The sequence below is a fragment of the Melozone crissalis genome, unplaced genomic scaffold, assembly GCF_028551555.1.
Source record: "Melozone crissalis strain CALT ecotype California unplaced genomic scaffold, PUWL_Pcris_2 ptg000002l_1, whole genome shotgun sequence".
NCBI lineage: Eukaryota > Metazoa > Chordata > Aves > Passeriformes > Passerellidae > Melozone > Melozone crissalis.
Genome location: NW_026535780.1, coordinates 26,559,927 through 26,577,874, shown reverse-complemented (window position 1 = coordinate 26,577,874; position 17,948 = coordinate 26,559,927). Strand labels below are relative to the sequence as shown.

Here is a 17,948-nt window from a genome sequence, read left to right as displayed (position 1 = left end):
CTACTTTTTTATCCTTAAAATCATTCCAACTTGTAGTAGGAGATGATGAAAGCCAACACAGTCAATGACCTTAAAATAACATATAAAAATAGTATGAAAAGGTCTAATTATTGCAAAGGTCACAGGATAAAAATTTTATTCCAATTCTGTTGTTTCCAGGAACTGATGGAAATGCAACAGAGCTATCAGAATTCCTCAGTGGCTCTCAGAAATGCTTGGTATTTACTTTGCTGATTCAACATATTAGAATTTATATATCTTGCAATAAGGGCATCATAGCTGAACTCACAACAAAAATGGAAGACAAAAATAATATATATTTAATAAATCACTTGCTAAAATTTAGGGAAGGAAGGAATTTCAAGGAGGCATGAAATTTGCTTACAAATATTTCTCCAATTTCAGAGAGGTAGATGAAACAAGAAAATTATTTTATGAAAAAATATGATTTAATGTAATACAGCTCCTACAGAAGAAACTGCAATCAGACTTAATACCAAAATATTTTATATAGGAAAATGTTACTTAACTATTTTATATTATATATTTCTACATAAAAGCATTTTGTATCCGGTCCTTGTATAATTCTAAATACATGTTTCTCAGTTCAAAATACCAAAACTAAGTGCAAATTTTTAAAAATTCTTTTAAATATTTGAAGTTTGAAATTTCTGTCGGCAAAATATTTTCTGTCAAAAAGAAGTCTAAAGGACATGCATTTTCAATAATTCTAGTTATTAAAATAGGTCAGATTGAGAGTTTTTTATTAATTTTGTGTGAAGTAAAAATATCCAGTCAATAAGTCTTAGGCTTTTACTGCATCTTTTGAGGTCAAAAATAATAGATAAAAATGTTTGAGCCTTTAGCATCACCGCTAAAACACTGAACTGTGTTTATCCCTACTCCTACACCTTATCTTTCTACATCTCTCTCCACCACAGTCAATTTCAGGGTAAAATAGACTTTTCAGGTAAAAACAGACTTTAGTGAAAAAATGTGTTTTCTTGCAATCTCAACCACAACGTGATTCCACATTTAATAGGATATGATGTTCTGTCACAGCAATTTTACACTGAAATAATTCTGATGATTTTGTTATTCTTTTTTTTATATTATTGAAGCTGAGAAGAGATTTAGCTGCAGCATCCCTCAAATTGCCTGAAATTTGTTTCCTAAACAAAAGTTTCACCTTATCCATATGATTCAGTGTAAAGTCGATTTTGCAACATTTAATCAGAATGGAGGAGCTTTTTAATATAGGTTTGTTTTTATGCAGACAGCTTCCTAAGCTCCAGAAGGTATTCTCCTCAGAAGGGTCTCTGCTTCTTTCTCCATATATAACTGTTCTAGCAATTATAATGAGACATCTATCTCTTGGGTTGTCTTTGAGTATGATTCCAATGAAAAGACAAATTTGAGAACAAAAATAGTGTCTATATAAACTATAGAAGCTATATATCTATATATCCATATCAAGCTTATATCTATGTAAGCTCGACTTTCTTTTATATTTCAAGCATAAATTTACAGGTAGAATATAAGTGAACCTTCAAAGTGTTCACAAGATTTCTGATCTTGTTGAGGAGAATAAGTATCTGCTTAAGAGAAAACATTTGCAAACCAGATTTTCTCATTCTCCAAGGAGTGATGCATTTGGGATGGGAAATAGATACTTTCTGAGTGGATGAAAGAGTAGCAGTTAAAGATTAGTGTGCATTTCTTTAGATCCTAAAAGGGAGCTCTCCAGAACAACTGCAGTCCTCCTCAACAGATTTTTATTTGAGATCATAGTTTATTCCACCATCTAAGTTACCATCCAAATTTTCTGTATTAGAAATACATTATTTACTTTGCTAAGTAGAAACTCGTGTGTTTAAAAAAAATAATCTCTCTCTATTAACAATAACTGATATTTTTGCCTAAATTCCTCATGCATTACAGTAAAAATCTTTCTGAAAGTTTTACAGCATCAATTCAGAAGAGGTAAAAACTAGACGGGTGTTTTAGGCATGCTGTCCATTTTTACTGCCCATTACTCATTTTCAGTGACTTGAAGGTGCCTTTGCAAACTTCCAGGTGCTTGACTTACTGATATCAAATGTTTGTTTTCAGATATCAACATGGCAGGAGAACCAAAACCATACAGACCAAAACCTGGCAACAAGCGGCCACTTTCAGCACTTTACAGGCAAGTGAGATTTCACTTTAACTTATTCCAATACAATTTTTATCAGAAAGATTATGGTAACCTAAACTATATCTACAAATAAATATTGAAGTGTGCAATATTTACCAAAATTATAATGAAATCTAAGTACTTGTTAATGCTCCCACTTCTAGTACTGTTATCAATAATTTTCATTTTTTCTCAATTGAGTATAATTTCAACTTTTAGTCCTTATGATTCATTGCTTGGCTCTGGCCTCATTTTTGTGACTTTTTTATTTGCAATGATCAGTGAAATAACTAACAATTTCAGAGCAACAAAATTGGTTTCTCACGGATTTTTCTGTCAGGGGTGAGAACCAAGTTTTGATAAAAACTGGATTTCTTCCTTGACTGTTCAGGAGGGCATTGATAGTGTCTTTCTCATATTCCCAGCTGCCTTTTGTCATAGAGCATTTACAAACTTGAGGAAACATACACTTTTTTTTCAAAATCAATTATGTTTAGTGAAGCATTACAGATTGTTAGGGCTACCATGCCCACAGGTATTTCTGCTCAATAAACCTTACATCTCATAAAAGTAGTACAGAATTTATGCTCCAGACCCATGGAAGGAATTGGGACTGATTTCTACTGTAGCTGAAATGTAGGTGGACTGGCTCTGAGAGCAACATCTCAGGAGTGAAATCAGACACACTTGAGCAGTACTTTCTCATGCCTTGTCTGGTCTGAAAGCTTCAGATGGAAATTCGAGGGTGGCATCTCAGAATAAGACAACTAGAAGCATTTTAGGTCTGAGCCTCCATGCTATATAGAAGAGATTTGAAGTTTTATCATATAGCTGTCCTCATCTGAAGTGATAGAAATATTATTTTTGGAGAAGAGAATCCCTGTTTCATCATTAGTCTCAGCTGCAAACTACTAAACTCTGTAGGTGTTCCTGGTAACCTTGGTCTACTCTGTGCCTGTTCCAGTATTTCAAAAGATTTTGAAAGATGTTCTGTGATTTCTGGCGTTTATATTCATTTCTACCTCTGAGCTTTTGAAGGTTTTCTCATAAATACTTGCTCTACAGAAAAGATAGGGATAAGAGAGACCTATGGAAAGTTCTAAAGGAATTTTAAAGAGGAAAAATATCTTTGATTGTGTCCTTTCATGGATGTAGTGCATGAAGATCATGAGGCTTTTAAGAGCAACTAAGAGAATCCTTCCATTTCTCCCTTCATCCTAATTTTCCCTCTGCTCTGACTTTGTAAGACCCCACCTGGAGTACAGTGTCCTGATCTGGAGAACTGAGCACAAGAAAGGACTTGCTGGGGGCTTATAAAATAGAACACCTTTTCACATGGGCAGATAGTGATAGGATAAAGGAGGAACAATTTGCAACTAAAAAAGGAGGGATTTAGATTAGATCTTAGGAAGAAATTCTACACTCAGAGGATAGTGAGGCACTGGAACAGATTGTCCAGGGTAGTTGTGGGTATTGTAAATATTGTAAATATTCCCATTGCAAATATTCAGGGCCAGGCTGGATGGAGTCCTGAGCAATCTTATCTGGTGGATGGCATCCCTGCCCATGGTGTGATGGTTGTAACTAGATGATCTTTAAGGTTCCTTCCAACCCTCTCTATCATTCTATGGTGTGGTCCCTTCCAACACAAACCCTTCTATGATTGTATGATAACAAGGAACATTTATTATCCCAGTGTCGCTTAATCTGTTATGTGAGATCAGTGACTAATAAAGTTTTGGCAACACTGAGAACATTTACTTATTTCAGAACACTGTAACTGGGCCTGACTGGGATGGAGTTAACTTTCTTCATAGAATCCTCTAAGTGTTCTGGATTTGTTGCTAAAACACACCAATGTTTTGACTGTTGCTAAACAGTGTTTGCACAGCCTCATGATTTTCTCATTTTCCTATTCTGCCAATTAATAGGCTTGGTGTGGGACAGAATTTATGAAGAAATATATCTGAGACAACTGATCCTACCTGGCCAGAAGGATATTCTCTCGTTTAGTCAGAAATAAAAATTGGGAAGGTTTTTCTTCCAAAGCAGCTGTTTGTTGGAGATTGCCTGGATAGCTTATGGGAGGTGGAAAGTAATGCAAAGGCAATCACTTGGATTTTTTTCCCTTCCCCTTTCCCCTATTACACTGCAAATATCTCAATCCTAAATTAGGATTTTTACCTTTTGATCTCTCCTTCATCCTGATAGGGGACAATAGTGGGGGAGTGAGTCAGTGACTATGTGGGTGCTTAGCTGCTGGCCAGGATCCACCCACAAGACAGACAGATAAGAGGGAAGTGGTTACAGTAGATTTGATTTGCTCTAAGAGAGTCATTGGTTAAAAAATTTATTTGTCACAAAATAGTCACTGTTAAAAGGAAGGACTGTAAGTAGAACGAGAATAATGGATTTCAGAAAGGACAGAATTAAATGAGCTCAGAGATCTGGTGAATAGAAAGATTCTTGGAAAGAAATTTGAGGGACAAAAGAAGTGCAGAAAATCTTGCACTGAGTGTGCTTAAGGTAGAACACAGAATTCTCCCAAAGCAGAAAAAAAATCAAAAGAATAATATGACAGCATCGACTTTCTCTAACATTCTAAAAATTGAAAAGGAATTGTACAAAATGTGGAATCAAAATGCCATGACTGGAAGTAGAAAAGAAGAGCAGAGTCATCCTACAGGATGTCAGAAAGGTTAAAGTAAAGAATTGTACAAAGAACAAAGGTAACAAAAATTTGTCATTAGAGTAACATCCTCTGATTTTAGTGGGAGGAAAAGAGAACAGATGATGCAGAAAAGACTTCTTTTACTTCATCAAAATGGTTAGCTGACCAGCTATTAAAGAAAATCAATTTTTACCAGAGGGTATGCAATAAAAAATTGTCTAATCAATGTTTGACTAAGTGAATTTGATGGAAATGATCTGATAACATTCACAGTAGTGTGTTCAAAGGACTAGCTGAATCTGTGTGTGGACTATTAGGGATTCTTTCCAAAAACTTATGGAGGTCTTGTAAGGTAAAGAAACAGTGGATATGGGAAGGTGTTATGCCTATTTTTAAGAAGAAGAGGTTCAGAAAATTATTAGATGAGACCAGCTTTGATTCTAAGAAATGTACTAAAACACATTATTAGAAATCACTTTATCAAGACAAAGAAATTAATAAATTGGTTAAAAAATCAGGAGCATATTATGCTGAAGCAATATAACTTCCTTATTTGACAAGACAGTAAATTTAATGTAGAAAGAGATGTGCTATAAAGTCATTGTCATGGTTTAGCAAAGACACTCCCAATTTAGTACTCTCTGAGACTCTCCCAAATGAGATTCCACTTGCTCGCTCACGCCTTTCCTTCCCCCTTCCTGCTCCAGGGATAGAGTCGAGAACTGGAGGCACAAAGGGGTGAAAATTGCAGAGACAAGAACAATTTACTGCAAACAGCAATGAGATTAAAAAAAAAAAAAAAAAGGAAACAGTAATAGCAGAAATATTAATAACAAAAGTTATAAGACGAAAACTATTTACACAGAAAGCCCATGGCCAGTACCAACTAATTTTTCCACACCACACCACACACCACACCACACCACACTTTCTCCCACCTGGAAAAGGAATGCCTTTCTTTCCAGAAATCAGGAAAAAAGTCCTTTTCCTCTGTCCCTGGCAGTGGTGTATAATGTTATTCAACAATATTTGGGTGATGGCCAGGCCTTCTCAGCAGAGCACACAGCAGCCCACAGCTGCTGGGCTCAAGCAGTCCGATCCAGCAGCTGGGACCACAGACACACACACCACCACTCCTGGCTGCTGTAAAAACATAACTCTGCCCTGGACAAAACTAGGACAGTCGTTTAAACAAAGTTTGACACTTACTTTTCAGTTTTCATAAGCATGTTAAGGAAAATTGCCTAGAAGAATCTGTCTTAAGGTAGACAGCCAATGGAAAACAGCAAGTGTACACACAGTATTAAGGATAATAACTGTTTCGGTTTCCTTTGTTAATGATTTTTTAATGGTATTTTTCATATGTGAGACAACATAAAGAACAATTTTAAGAAAAGCAAGCAGGAGTGCTGCACAGGCTTGCAGGATTTTATTTACTGTGAAGTACTTGAGACTTCAAAAGTATTCAAAGAACTTTGCATTTCTGAAAAGAAGTTTGTATCACATTTATAGGTGGATATACACATAAGTCATTAATACAGAGCGACTGATGTCTATGATGTGCTATATCCTTATAATTTGCTTGTGTGGCAAGTCATTAGATTCATTTTTTCCTGTAATGGCATAATCCTCTTTAATATCTCAGTTCAGGATCTACATTAATTTATTTTAACTTTTCTAGTTTTATGATCTGTGGGAAAAAAACCTCATTTAATCTTACCTATGCGAAATTTAGCATGAACATAAATGTGAGACACACAACTTTTTTTAGGTGGAAGACAGATATAATTAAATAATAAAAGGACTTCCATGTTTTGTTTAAGTCTTAAAAATTTTTTGTGAACATTTAGTCTTTGCTTCAGAAAGCTGTTAAACACATTAATAATTTTAAGCATGCTCATTGTATATCTTAAAATATACTTAGAGTAGTGCTCGGGAATGTCGTGGTTTGACCGGAAATGGGACATCTGGGATATGTTGTTTTGCTGTGGTTACCAATGGGGGGTTAGATTTTAAGATGGGCAACTAGTTTGACCAGTGCGGCATTTGGATCCGCCTCTTGAGACTACGAACTCAAGGGGTTAAAAGCAGGGCTCTTGGCCTTCGGAGCCCTCTTGGGATTTCCGGCGTGAAGAAGTCTCTCACCCGGCCCAGTTGCTGGCTGGGCTGGGGGAGGGGAAAGCCACGTGGCCCATCTACGGTAGGTCCGGATTTGGCGGAAGGGTGGGGGGAGCATCGAGCGACCTGTTTATCCCCCCCCCCCCCCCCCCCGGAGACGGAGAGAATGCAGCCTGTGCTGGAATTGGAACTGTTACCTTGAAACTTGATATCATGTGCCGGCAGCACGGCTGGGAGGAGAAAAGGGGGGGGGGGGGCAGCTAGTAGCCCTGCCGTCTGGATGAGCTTTTAACCCTTGTGGAGAGTGAAGACCCCCAGAACATTTCCTTTCCTGGGAAAGGGATAGGAGTGGAAGATGAAGGAAGAAAACCAGGCCAGTAAGGAGGGTCTGGCAAAGGGAGAAGAGAGATGTTGAAGGAATGGAGGAAGATGGAGTGGCAGTTTTTGCTGGACTCTTTTTTGTTGTATATCCATGGACTTTTTTCCTGGTGATGCAGAGGCTGTATTGCAGGGGGAAGCGGAGGCTCGGCGTCAGGAGAGTTTGGTTTTGAGACCCCTCGGCCCCAGGGGGTATAGAAGACATGGGGGGGACAAAGGTCCCAGGGATGAGACCGTGCTCTGCTTGGAACGAGACGAGGCATTCTTAAAAGGCCCTGAAGGCAGGCCCCTGCCCCATCCCATGCCTGGTGGTGAGAGCACCTTGGCATGGAAAGGAGATGTCATGAGATAGCAAGATACCGGGCGGATTGCTGATTGTGACAAGAAGTCCGTGGCACAAGGAAGGACTCCGTCTATCCCTTATGAGCTGAAGATTTGATTTTTTTTCCTAAAGGGTGGTGCCAGACCGAGTGTGGATAATTTTTTTAGAAATGTAAATGTGTTTGGGAATTTGGTGGGAGGAGGATAAGGAAGTGTTTCTGTGTAGTTTTTCATTCTCTTTGTGTGTGTAGTTTAGTAATTGTGTGTGTAGTCTAGTAGTTGTGTGTGTAGTTTAGTTAATAAACTTCTCTTTATGTTTAAGTTGGAGCCTGCTTTGCTTATTTCCTGGCCACATCTCACAGCAGATATCAGGTAAAAGGTATATTTATGGGGGCTCTGGCTTTGCCAGGCCAAAACCATAACAGGGAATCAGTTAAATTCTAACATAGCTGTAAACTCCATCATCATCCATCCTAATTTGCATTGCATTGAGGGGGACATAAATCTCAGAAGATTCAAAATTGTTCTGAATATCCTTTTTAGCACACCACTTCTGCAGAAAATCACACGCTTAAAAAAATATGCATCTTAAAATTGCTTTGCATCTCATTGTATTGGTCTAGCCTCCAGCAAAAATTAATTGAACCAGCAGCACACCTTAGGATCTTTGAAACACAAGGTGAAGATTAAAGGTGCTGACACAAATGTGTTAAAGCACTCTTTGGAGGCAATGTTTTGGTAAAATAAAACATCACAGTTTGTCTTTTTAATTTAGGGGTGTTTTTGATCAGTATTTCACTAAAGCAACTCCGTGTCACCATATGAAAGCCTATTTAGTGTTTTTTTCCTGTGTCTATTCTCCAGTATACCAAAGCAGAATCAACCATAAGTAGTCTGATGGACTGTTATTCTGCTTCTCTTCATCATAAAATGCTTTAATTATTTGTTGTTCATTTCAGTCCACTACCACATTATATGGCATATTAAATACACACCTGAAAGCTTTTTCTCCATTTCAAAAGCCTTTGTTTCACTTTCTGACTCTGGAGGCTGTTGATGGGGTGCAACCATTCCCAGCTGCTCAAGGAGTGGACCCAAGCCCCAGGACAGGCGGATCAGAGCACCATACACGTGCTGCCCGTGGCTGGCCCTCCCTCAGAGCATGGAGCACACCCTCTCCCTATGGCTGACATCCTGGGAGATGGCTAAAAGCTTTATCTGGCACGCTTCTGGTAGTAACAAGGTTGAGATGGCTTGAGAAGGATGACAAGGGCACCTACTTTTGAGTCTTTTGAAAAAACAAAACCAGTGTGCTAAAGGCTGACCATAACGGTGCCGTTTTTATTGCCATAAAAATGAGCACAATTACTGCAGACTCTCCTCTGCATGAGGTGGTGGTGGGGATCTGCTGGAGATCACACTGGGGAAGGGGAAGTCAAAACCAGTGTGGTGGTACTTGTACAACTGAGAGTGCAGGGTCCCATATCACATCCAAGTCTCCTTTCTCAGAAAGCTAGTTACTTGACAAATCCCCAGGATCAAAGTGATATTTTTACAATGTGGTAAAGCAGGGCACTAGGATTTGGAAGAGAAATGGAAAGGCGAGTTGTTGGGCACTGCCAGGATATCTAGTCAATCTCTCTGCTCTACACAATTTAATGTTATAGTTGACTAGAAACTTTTCCAAAACTGTTTTATCCAAGAAAAGTAATCTCCATGTGGATTATTTTCATCCTTGCCAAACTTCAAGCTTCTTTGGAGTGCCACAAGCAAAACTGGCAGGCCCCAGTGTCACATCTTGAAGACTCAGTGAGGAGTTATTCCATCCCCAGACTTCCAATATTCCTATTGCTGTCTGGGAATGAAGCTGGCTAGCCTAAGATCCATCATGCTGAGGCACACCCTGGAGTGAGACAATTAACAGAAAGGATTTAGTGAATAGATTAAGAAAGCCAGGAAAACCTGAGTGAAATACCTTCTCACTGTGTTGGCTTGGCTCTAACCAGAACCAGCCTCTGGTGTTGAGTTCCCACAGCACTGCCCAGATGTAGCACACGGTGACCCTGCAAAGGCTTCCCTCCAGGACAGGCTTTTTCCCAGCTGTTCTCTGAAATTTCTGGTGTACAGTTCAGCATTGTGCTATCTACAGTTCAGCACTCTCTGAGTGGTGTTAGATAGCACAATGATTTCCCATTACCAATCACTTTGTCATGTAATGCGATTGAAATGTATATTTAACACCCCTGATTTAACTTACTACTAATTATCTACATTCAACAGCCTTTACTTTACAATTTCATAACTTCCATGGCCTCTGAAACAAATTATTTTATTTAAATAGCTCATATAAGTATACTGGAAAAGGATATTCTTTTATTTACATGCTATGGTTATTTTTTATGTCAGTGGGTTTTTTTTGACACAAATATTTTATCAATTTCCTCAGCACATTTTACTTTTATGATCTCGAACACAAAACTGATTAAATTATGTGGTACACCTTGCATTTCCTTTGGTTTTTCAGTCTTATAGCAGAAACTGAAAGAATTGCTTGCAGTCCTTCTCTACTTGCCCTCTGCTTCTTAAGTTTATTGTAAATATATTTTATAGAGCTTGGTGTAGTCTGGTTTGCTTCACAGCCATCCATTATTTTGAGTTGCTCTTCTGAGCACTTCTGAGCACCCTTCATTTCAGCAAAAAGTGTGAAAAGTACACTGACGAGCAACTTGATTTTATCTTCTAGTATAGGAATCTTTTTGAGGTCATTCCTCCCTCTCAAAAACATTGATTTAAACTCAACAAGTTCTGCACCAAACAAGAATTACCATTCCATTAGAATACTTCAGGATTTTGCATCATTACTGCAATATTGTGCCACTGATAGTGTATTATCAATCTTTTTAAATGTGTCATATAATAAAAGTTACTGCAGGTATAAGTGTCTTTCTTAATTCAATACTGTCCTAGATTTCCAACATTTTTTCTTTATATTTTCTTTTTCTTAATGAACTTGTGTGTCCATCATTGTTACTGATCTACATGAGATTAAAGACACAGAAAACAGAAAATAAACCTTATAAAGTATTTTCTGACACTTTAGACTAACATTAAATTGTGGTTACAACTCCTACATTATTCTATACACTGAATGAAAAAAAAATGCTTATGGAACATAATATTTCTATGACTACATTATATTAAGAGAATATAGTGTGGTATTTCTTTTGAATCAAAATTATTCTTTTTCCACTGAAATGTATCTTCCTGATGCTTTTGATTATTTTTCTTTATGAGAAAAGCTATTTTATTTCAGTACAGCCCAATGGAATGGGCTTAAGATAAATGTTGTTCTGCAGCTCTTCTCCTGACAAAAGATTTAGCTTCCATAAAAAATCCCCATATTTCTAGATATGTTTAAATAGAGAGTTTTAAGTCCAGCAGGATATTATTTACATTCGTTTTATCAAAGAATGCTGCCGGTGGTCACATTTGAAACAGTCATTACTATACAGAAAAAATATAATTTAGTTTCAAATTTTTATTTGAACGGTACAAATTTTGCTTGTGTTGAGAATTTAAATAGTATTCTCAATTACATTAAAAATCTTAAAAGGTATAAATACAAAGCAACAGCAGACCCAGTGATTCAATTTGAAACTTTGTTTGTTTTCTTTCAATAAAAGACCTCCATGTCAAATAACTAATATCACAGGAATATTTTTTTTTTGATCTGCTGATGGAAAGCAGCACGTGCAAGTCTTCATTTCTAAATTATGATGCTGTAATTGCAATCAGTTTTATCCCACAGATGTTTAAAACAGTGTATTTGCTCAGAGGGGCTGGGAAAGGCAGAAAAAGGTTTAGGTTTGTCCTTTCACATGATTCAGAGTATGATTGTGCAGCACTTCATAGCTTTAGAGAGGGGGGAAAATGGGGGAGGGAAAGATATTTCAGATCCTTAGCAACAGGAAAACCTTTTGCTTCTGTTTATTTTGAAACAAATCACAGATAAATAAAAATACCAAAATATATAGAAAGCGACTGGCATCTTGATTTCTACATTCAATCATATTATTCGTAACCTGTGGTGTAACTCCAATGATAACTAGGACAGCGAAATTTTTTTTTTTAATTCTTCCTATTCACTATTTTACAAATACTGCTAACGCCCCTTAAGAAGGGGACTAGGGCAGGTTTTGCCTCTCAGATTATCACTATATGATAAATCTTACATTTTGCTCATGTTTGTTTGCTTTTATTCACCATCAGTTTTTAAATGATGGCATTGAGACAGATCCATTTGGAAGTAGGTCCTGTGTAAAGACTAGCACATGTCTTTGTAAAAATCTTCCCTCAAGTTAACCCTTAGATTTATACAGTATTTCCTCAGGTTTTTTTCCTTTGTTAAGAGGATGTGACTCCAGCTTGTACACATCTGCACAGGAGCTGCATCCCTCTTCCCATCTCAGTACTCTTCCTCTTGCATAAGGTGATATATGGTATCACGTGAATGATCTTGTCTTCTTTCACAAAAGTCCAGACACCGTTATCACATTCATGCTCAGAGATTAGCAAATTTGGAGAACAGGCTGTTCACTTATTATTGTTGGGGTTTTCTCCTGGTGTTTAATTTTTTTTCTTAGTTTTTACTTCTGCTATGAAACCTGAAGCAATATACTATAGATAAAGTATCTGACTTAAACTTATCTTTTTTTTTCATGGTTTTAATCACTGTTTATACCACAGAAGAACAGAAAACATATACGCCATCTTCTGCTGGCATTGAAATGATTGACTCCTTTCTTATTCAATTGAAATAATTATGACTCCTTTCTTATCCGATAATTTTGGCTGCTAATACAAATGAGAAAACTTTGGCTTATAAATCAAAAAGTAAATTCCTAAAAGATCCAGAGTATTGATGGTTTTGCCTGCAGGCAAACAGAAACACTAGTTTTAGTCACACATTTGCTTTAAATCTTGACAGCACAGCCTGAGGCCTATTCATATCCCTTATTGCAATGTGAGATTTCTACCCTTTATTACTGCATGGATTCTTGCATTGAATATAAGAAATAATCACTTTTGACTCAACATGTTGTCTTCCATAAGAAGATGATGTCTTCTGTAGGTGTTCTGCTGCATTTCAGTTAGGATAAAAAGCCTAGTGCCTTCAACATATTAAAAAATCAGAAAATGACAACATAATATTTTTCTACATTTGAGTTTTAGTGAAAAAGGCATCATGGAAACAGTATAAAGAGTTGCAGACACTGCTGTTCAGAAACTGTCCTATTAAGTCTTATGCTCATGACAGAGAATAGAGAAGGGCCTGCCTGGGCATTGCAAATGAACAGAGGAATTCTTAATTTTCAGGAATTTAGTAAACCCTTAATTGCTGCAGTAACCAGAGATGCAGAACGCTGTGCTTCAGAGAACCACTTAGTGGACTTGCAATTAGGCATTGGTTCTCACAAAATGTAACACCTCTAATTATATAGAAGGCTGTAATTTGGTCTGGGAGATGCTGATGTACTGCAAGGGCACCATTTAAGTGGCTTACAGAGAGCAACAGAAATATGATGCTGGGTTATAAATTTAGTACTCTGTGAATAATAAGGAAGGTTGGATAAGCGAGACACTATAACACATTTTAATGTCTTATGAATTATATTAGAAGAAGAAATTTAAAGTATACTTAATTGGAAGGAAAATGGATTGCTAAGTAAAATTACAAATAGCATGGAAGGCTGTGTGAAACACAGAGAGTCAATATCAATATATTATTATGCAGTGAATTATAAAAATAAAATTACCATTAAGCTTTATTTCTCGGTGAGGTCTGTTAGTCTTGGACATACTGTCTGAAAATATGTTATCCACCCTACCAGAACTGATACTTAGTGCTGTTGATTCATAATGTCAAATGTAATTTTGTTTTCTAAAGCATAGGGTACAAATTGCATGCCTTTTTGGTGTTGCATGCCAGCATTTCCAAAACTTCTAGGAAAAGCATTGACTATTTTATTGAAAAGCAAAAAATGTATTCATAATCATATGTGATTTGAGTCCTAAAAAATGACCATTTTCTAATACCTATTGTCATAAAAATGTATGTTGCATTTTTCAGTTTTGCATGAGTGAGGTTGTTCTAGGAAGCAGCATGACAAACATGAATCTTACATTGTTAGAGAAGTGACCCTCCTGTAAATGCTTTAAAGTGTTAGTCCTGTCATTGAGGGGAAAAGGATATTAAGCCTCTACCCTTGGGATCCCCAAAGGCAATGCCTGCATTAACCTTCATCTATTTGTGACTGCAAATAGTCATGCAGCAAAGTAGTATTGATTGTGTGCATTAGATCAGCCAACACTGTTTTGTTCAACCCACCCTGAAGAAGACATTCTAGATGGTTTTAGATCAGAACATATTGACCTGAGTGTTCTTACTCTGCTTTACAGCAGAAGAGGGTCAGGTGAAATCAACTTCATGCAAAGAATGATTAAACCTGTAAGGAAGAGATGTCTAAGGCACACTACTTAGAACATTACATTTTTCTCAAAATTCCGTCTTTTGTTTGGAGCATAGATTTTTGCAAAATTTAGCAAGTAGTAAAAATCATGGGAAAAAGCAAAGAAAAATTGACAGCAGCATGGAGCTGTTTTCATGCTTCAGGTTTTGTTTCTTTTGCTTTCTTTAACAAAGGTACTAAATTGAGCACATTTTTAGTTTGGGAAACTTGCAAGAATCTCACTATGAATCCAAGTTTGAATTGCTTCATGACTGGAAACATCATACAGTGATGTACAGGTTAAACACAGTTTAGCTTATAACTCTGTTTGGCTACAGAAGACTTCTCTTGGGTGGCATGGGAGGAAACTGGAATCCATTATTACCTAAGAAGGTTTTCAAATGCAGTCTGGATCAATTTCACTCCAAATCACAATTTAGTTTTCCTCAGACATACTACCAGGATTTAGTCAACTATGAGAATCCATGCCACAGTTCATGTTATCTTTGCAAGTTTTGGATTCATAAAAAATGATGCAGCAAAATCTAACCTGTAAAATCAGATAGGATAAAGCTTTGAAATTACTTAGAGCTTTTAGGTTTCCCTCTCTTCTCGCTGCCTAAAATTTAGGCCACCCATTTAAGAATATTATGGGAAACTACTTCATTTTTTCCTTTAGTTCCCTTGAGTTCTCCATGTTACCCTTTCCTACTACATCCCCAAAGCCCTTCCATCCTGTGTTATAACAGTAATGCATTCAGTATCCACTATGACAATGTACATTTCTATTGGTATATCGAAACCAACTTTTGCATATGCTGGTTTAAGTCTCATCCTAGCCTCTTGCTGCTGTGAAAGTTAGCCCAGGGAAGAGGCAATCTCTCTAAAGCACTTCCTCCCTGTACATAAAGATACCTTTTATTCAGTTTTTCAACTGTCAAGCTTCAAAGATAACCCCAAATATTATTAATTACCTTTTACTAACAAGTGGTGAAAAGGTTCCTATCCTAGCTACCCATGGGGTAAAAAAATCCTAGTGACTCCTGAAACTTGTACTCATGACAAGAATTTCCTGTTTATAAAAGATGTAAGATACACATTTTTCTAGGAAACTAGTTCAATTTGTTTAGGTACATCTGCTATGTACATCTGATACATCTGGTGCATGTGCTACACATCAGTGCAGGCTGACATCAGGTATTATCAACAGCATCCTGTGCTAAGTGTTCCCTCAAAATCTTCTCCTACAGATAGTGCTATGGCACCACCCTGTCCTGGGGTTAGGAGTTCAGTAGAACTGGCTACATAAAATTCACTGCAACAATAGTCAGTGGTTTTTGCCGTGTTTTTTAAAAATATAATGGAATTTAATTTAATTTAATTTTATTTTATTAATTAAAAAAACCTTGCACATATTTTCTGTTTTCCAGACATGTAAAGTGCTTAAAAATAATATATATATACTGGGCCAAAATTCCATTTCTTTCACTTCAAAACACTGAAAAGACTAAAAGCCCCTCCATCTTGCAGCATGTTAAATGCAGAGTAAGTGCATGAATGCAAACCAAACCCTAAGGTGAGCAGAAGCATTCCTAGACAGAAAATCAAGCTGTTTTATGGGGACAAACTATAATTTCAGTTTTCTCTGTCACAAAAAATTAAGCTGCATAAGATCCATATCACCTACAGATGTCTTGGGAAATTAGTTTCTTCTGGGTACAACTTTTTCCTCATGGACTTGGAGAAAAGTTGGTGCTTCAATAAGTGATCTAAGTTATTCTCAATCTTATATAATTAACCACGTCAAAAAAGTCACAAAATATTATTAAAAAATGTATCTTTTTAAATCAGTCAGAATGTGTAATGTGTTGTGATACTTTCAAAAGGGACTAAATATGTATTATACATCTATTAAGGGTAATATATAGATCTGCATAGAGAGAGGCTGGTAGCCAAAGGGATAATCTTGTTTGATAATCTGTTTATCCCCAGAGTGCTTACTAGTGTAGTAACTTTCTTATTGAATAAATTCTTCAGTAATTAGTAAAATTTAGTTTTAGTACACTTGAATATTTCAGTTGTGAACTTTGATTAACCATGATCTGAGACTAGAAGAGAGAAAGCATGTGCTGATTAAAGGACACTTCTCAGCCAGTTCTGAGGAAAGATGCTTTAATACATCCCCATAACTAGGAGTCTCTTGTTACTCAGTTCTTCCTCTTTTAAAATTTTTTTTGCAATGCCCAGCTAGTTGTCCTTCATTTCATACATGTATAAAACAGTTCTTGTTCTCAAATTCTCTCAAATAACTCTGCTTTTCTTTTTTAAATTTCATCACACTGAATTAACACTAATTTTTTAATTTATAAAATAAAAATAATATTTTAACTCTCTTTACTGGATGATTAAAAAACAGCTTTTTGGTACCTATTTTACATGCAGTAACGTCTTTGTTAAAATGCTTTATGCACACCAATGTTAAATGAATCATAACACTGAGTGTTGCTATTATTTAATGTGGCTCTCTTTCCCATTGACATAATTCTTTGTTCATGGTCATGCTGGGGATAGATTTTATTTTCTCGGCTTGATTATGAGACTCTCATATCAGGCAATATGAAGAGCTTTAAAAATGAGACTAAGTCTTACCTATCATCTGTCTTATCATTTATCCACCAAGCATCAAAGGAATCAGTTTGCATTGAGAAATGACAGTTTGAGCTTGCAGTATGTTAATTTCCACCCATGGCTTAAGTGATGTGTTTTATTTTGTGTTAGAATCTTTTTATTTCAATAAATAACAGAAGCACCTAGGTCTGTCAAATACAATTTCTTGAGGTATTGCAAAAACTAATACATAGTATATGACATTATGCAATGTTCATGAAAACAACAGCTGGTTGTTGTTGCTTTTCTAATCTGAGTTATCAATTGCAATGTCAACCACCAGATGGGAGAAAAACTTATTAAAGTTGTTAGGGTCAATTGTAAAAATTGACATAAACATGTAAATTATTCTTCCATTCCCTCTGCTTCTGAAACACATCTGATAGATTAGATCTACTATACAGACATTCTACTATTTATTTGTTCCATAATATGACAGAGTTTCTTGATAAAAATTGTCAACATTTATAAAGACGTTTATGGAAGCTTCAGAAGACAAAATGAGTTTCTTATCCTATTCTATTTGACAATAGTTACTGACAATCTCCAGGAAAATTATCTTGGATTGAAATTAAGTCACAGAAACCAGAAAGGAAGGATGACCTGGTGTGCATCAGCAATTGTTCTTTCAGACTCAATAGATAGCAGAAGTTATATGAAATTATATTTCTTCTGTAAATTAAGACATGTTTTTGTTAGGCTTGCTTGCATTGAATAGAAATTTTGGGAGGTAGCAAAATTTATAATGCACATGCTTTAAAAAAATTAAATGACAATATATAACACTACATAAAAAGTTCTGAAGAAAGATGGGTTTTGATCATTTCAAATCACAAACTCAACATTCAGAGAAAAATGCATCCATGTTTCATTATGTGAATGGAAACTTGTTTCTTTTGAAAGGTCCCTTGAGTTGTTCTCATCATTTTAAAATTTAATGCATTGAAAAACAGGGTGAGCCATAAATCTGAATATTCTTTCACTATGCATATTTCTGCTAAATCTTTGGTCCTGCTAATTCTTTGGTTCCTAAAGCTGCACAATGCAAAAAAGACATACTTTGCAGGTAAATAAGTCAGCCACATCAGTTAGTCTAAATGCACACTAA

At 36.3% G+C, this 17,948-nt stretch overlaps 1 protein-coding gene across 5 annotated transcripts in view; it reads left to right on the top strand.

Moving 5' to 3' along the window:
- RALYL (RALY RNA binding protein like) overlaps positions 1 to 17,948 on the top strand; it is a 373,063-nt gene that overhangs the window by 289,488 nt on the left and 65,627 nt on the right. For all 5 annotated transcript variants that reach the window (XM_054280017.1, XM_054279769.1, XM_054279850.1 and 2 more), the window contains one exon: positions 2,113 to 2,188. In XM_054280017.1, the coding sequence (XP_054135992.1) occupies positions 2,113 to 2,188 (76 nt within the window). The remainder of the gene's footprint in view (positions 1 to 2,112; positions 2,189 to 17,948) is intronic.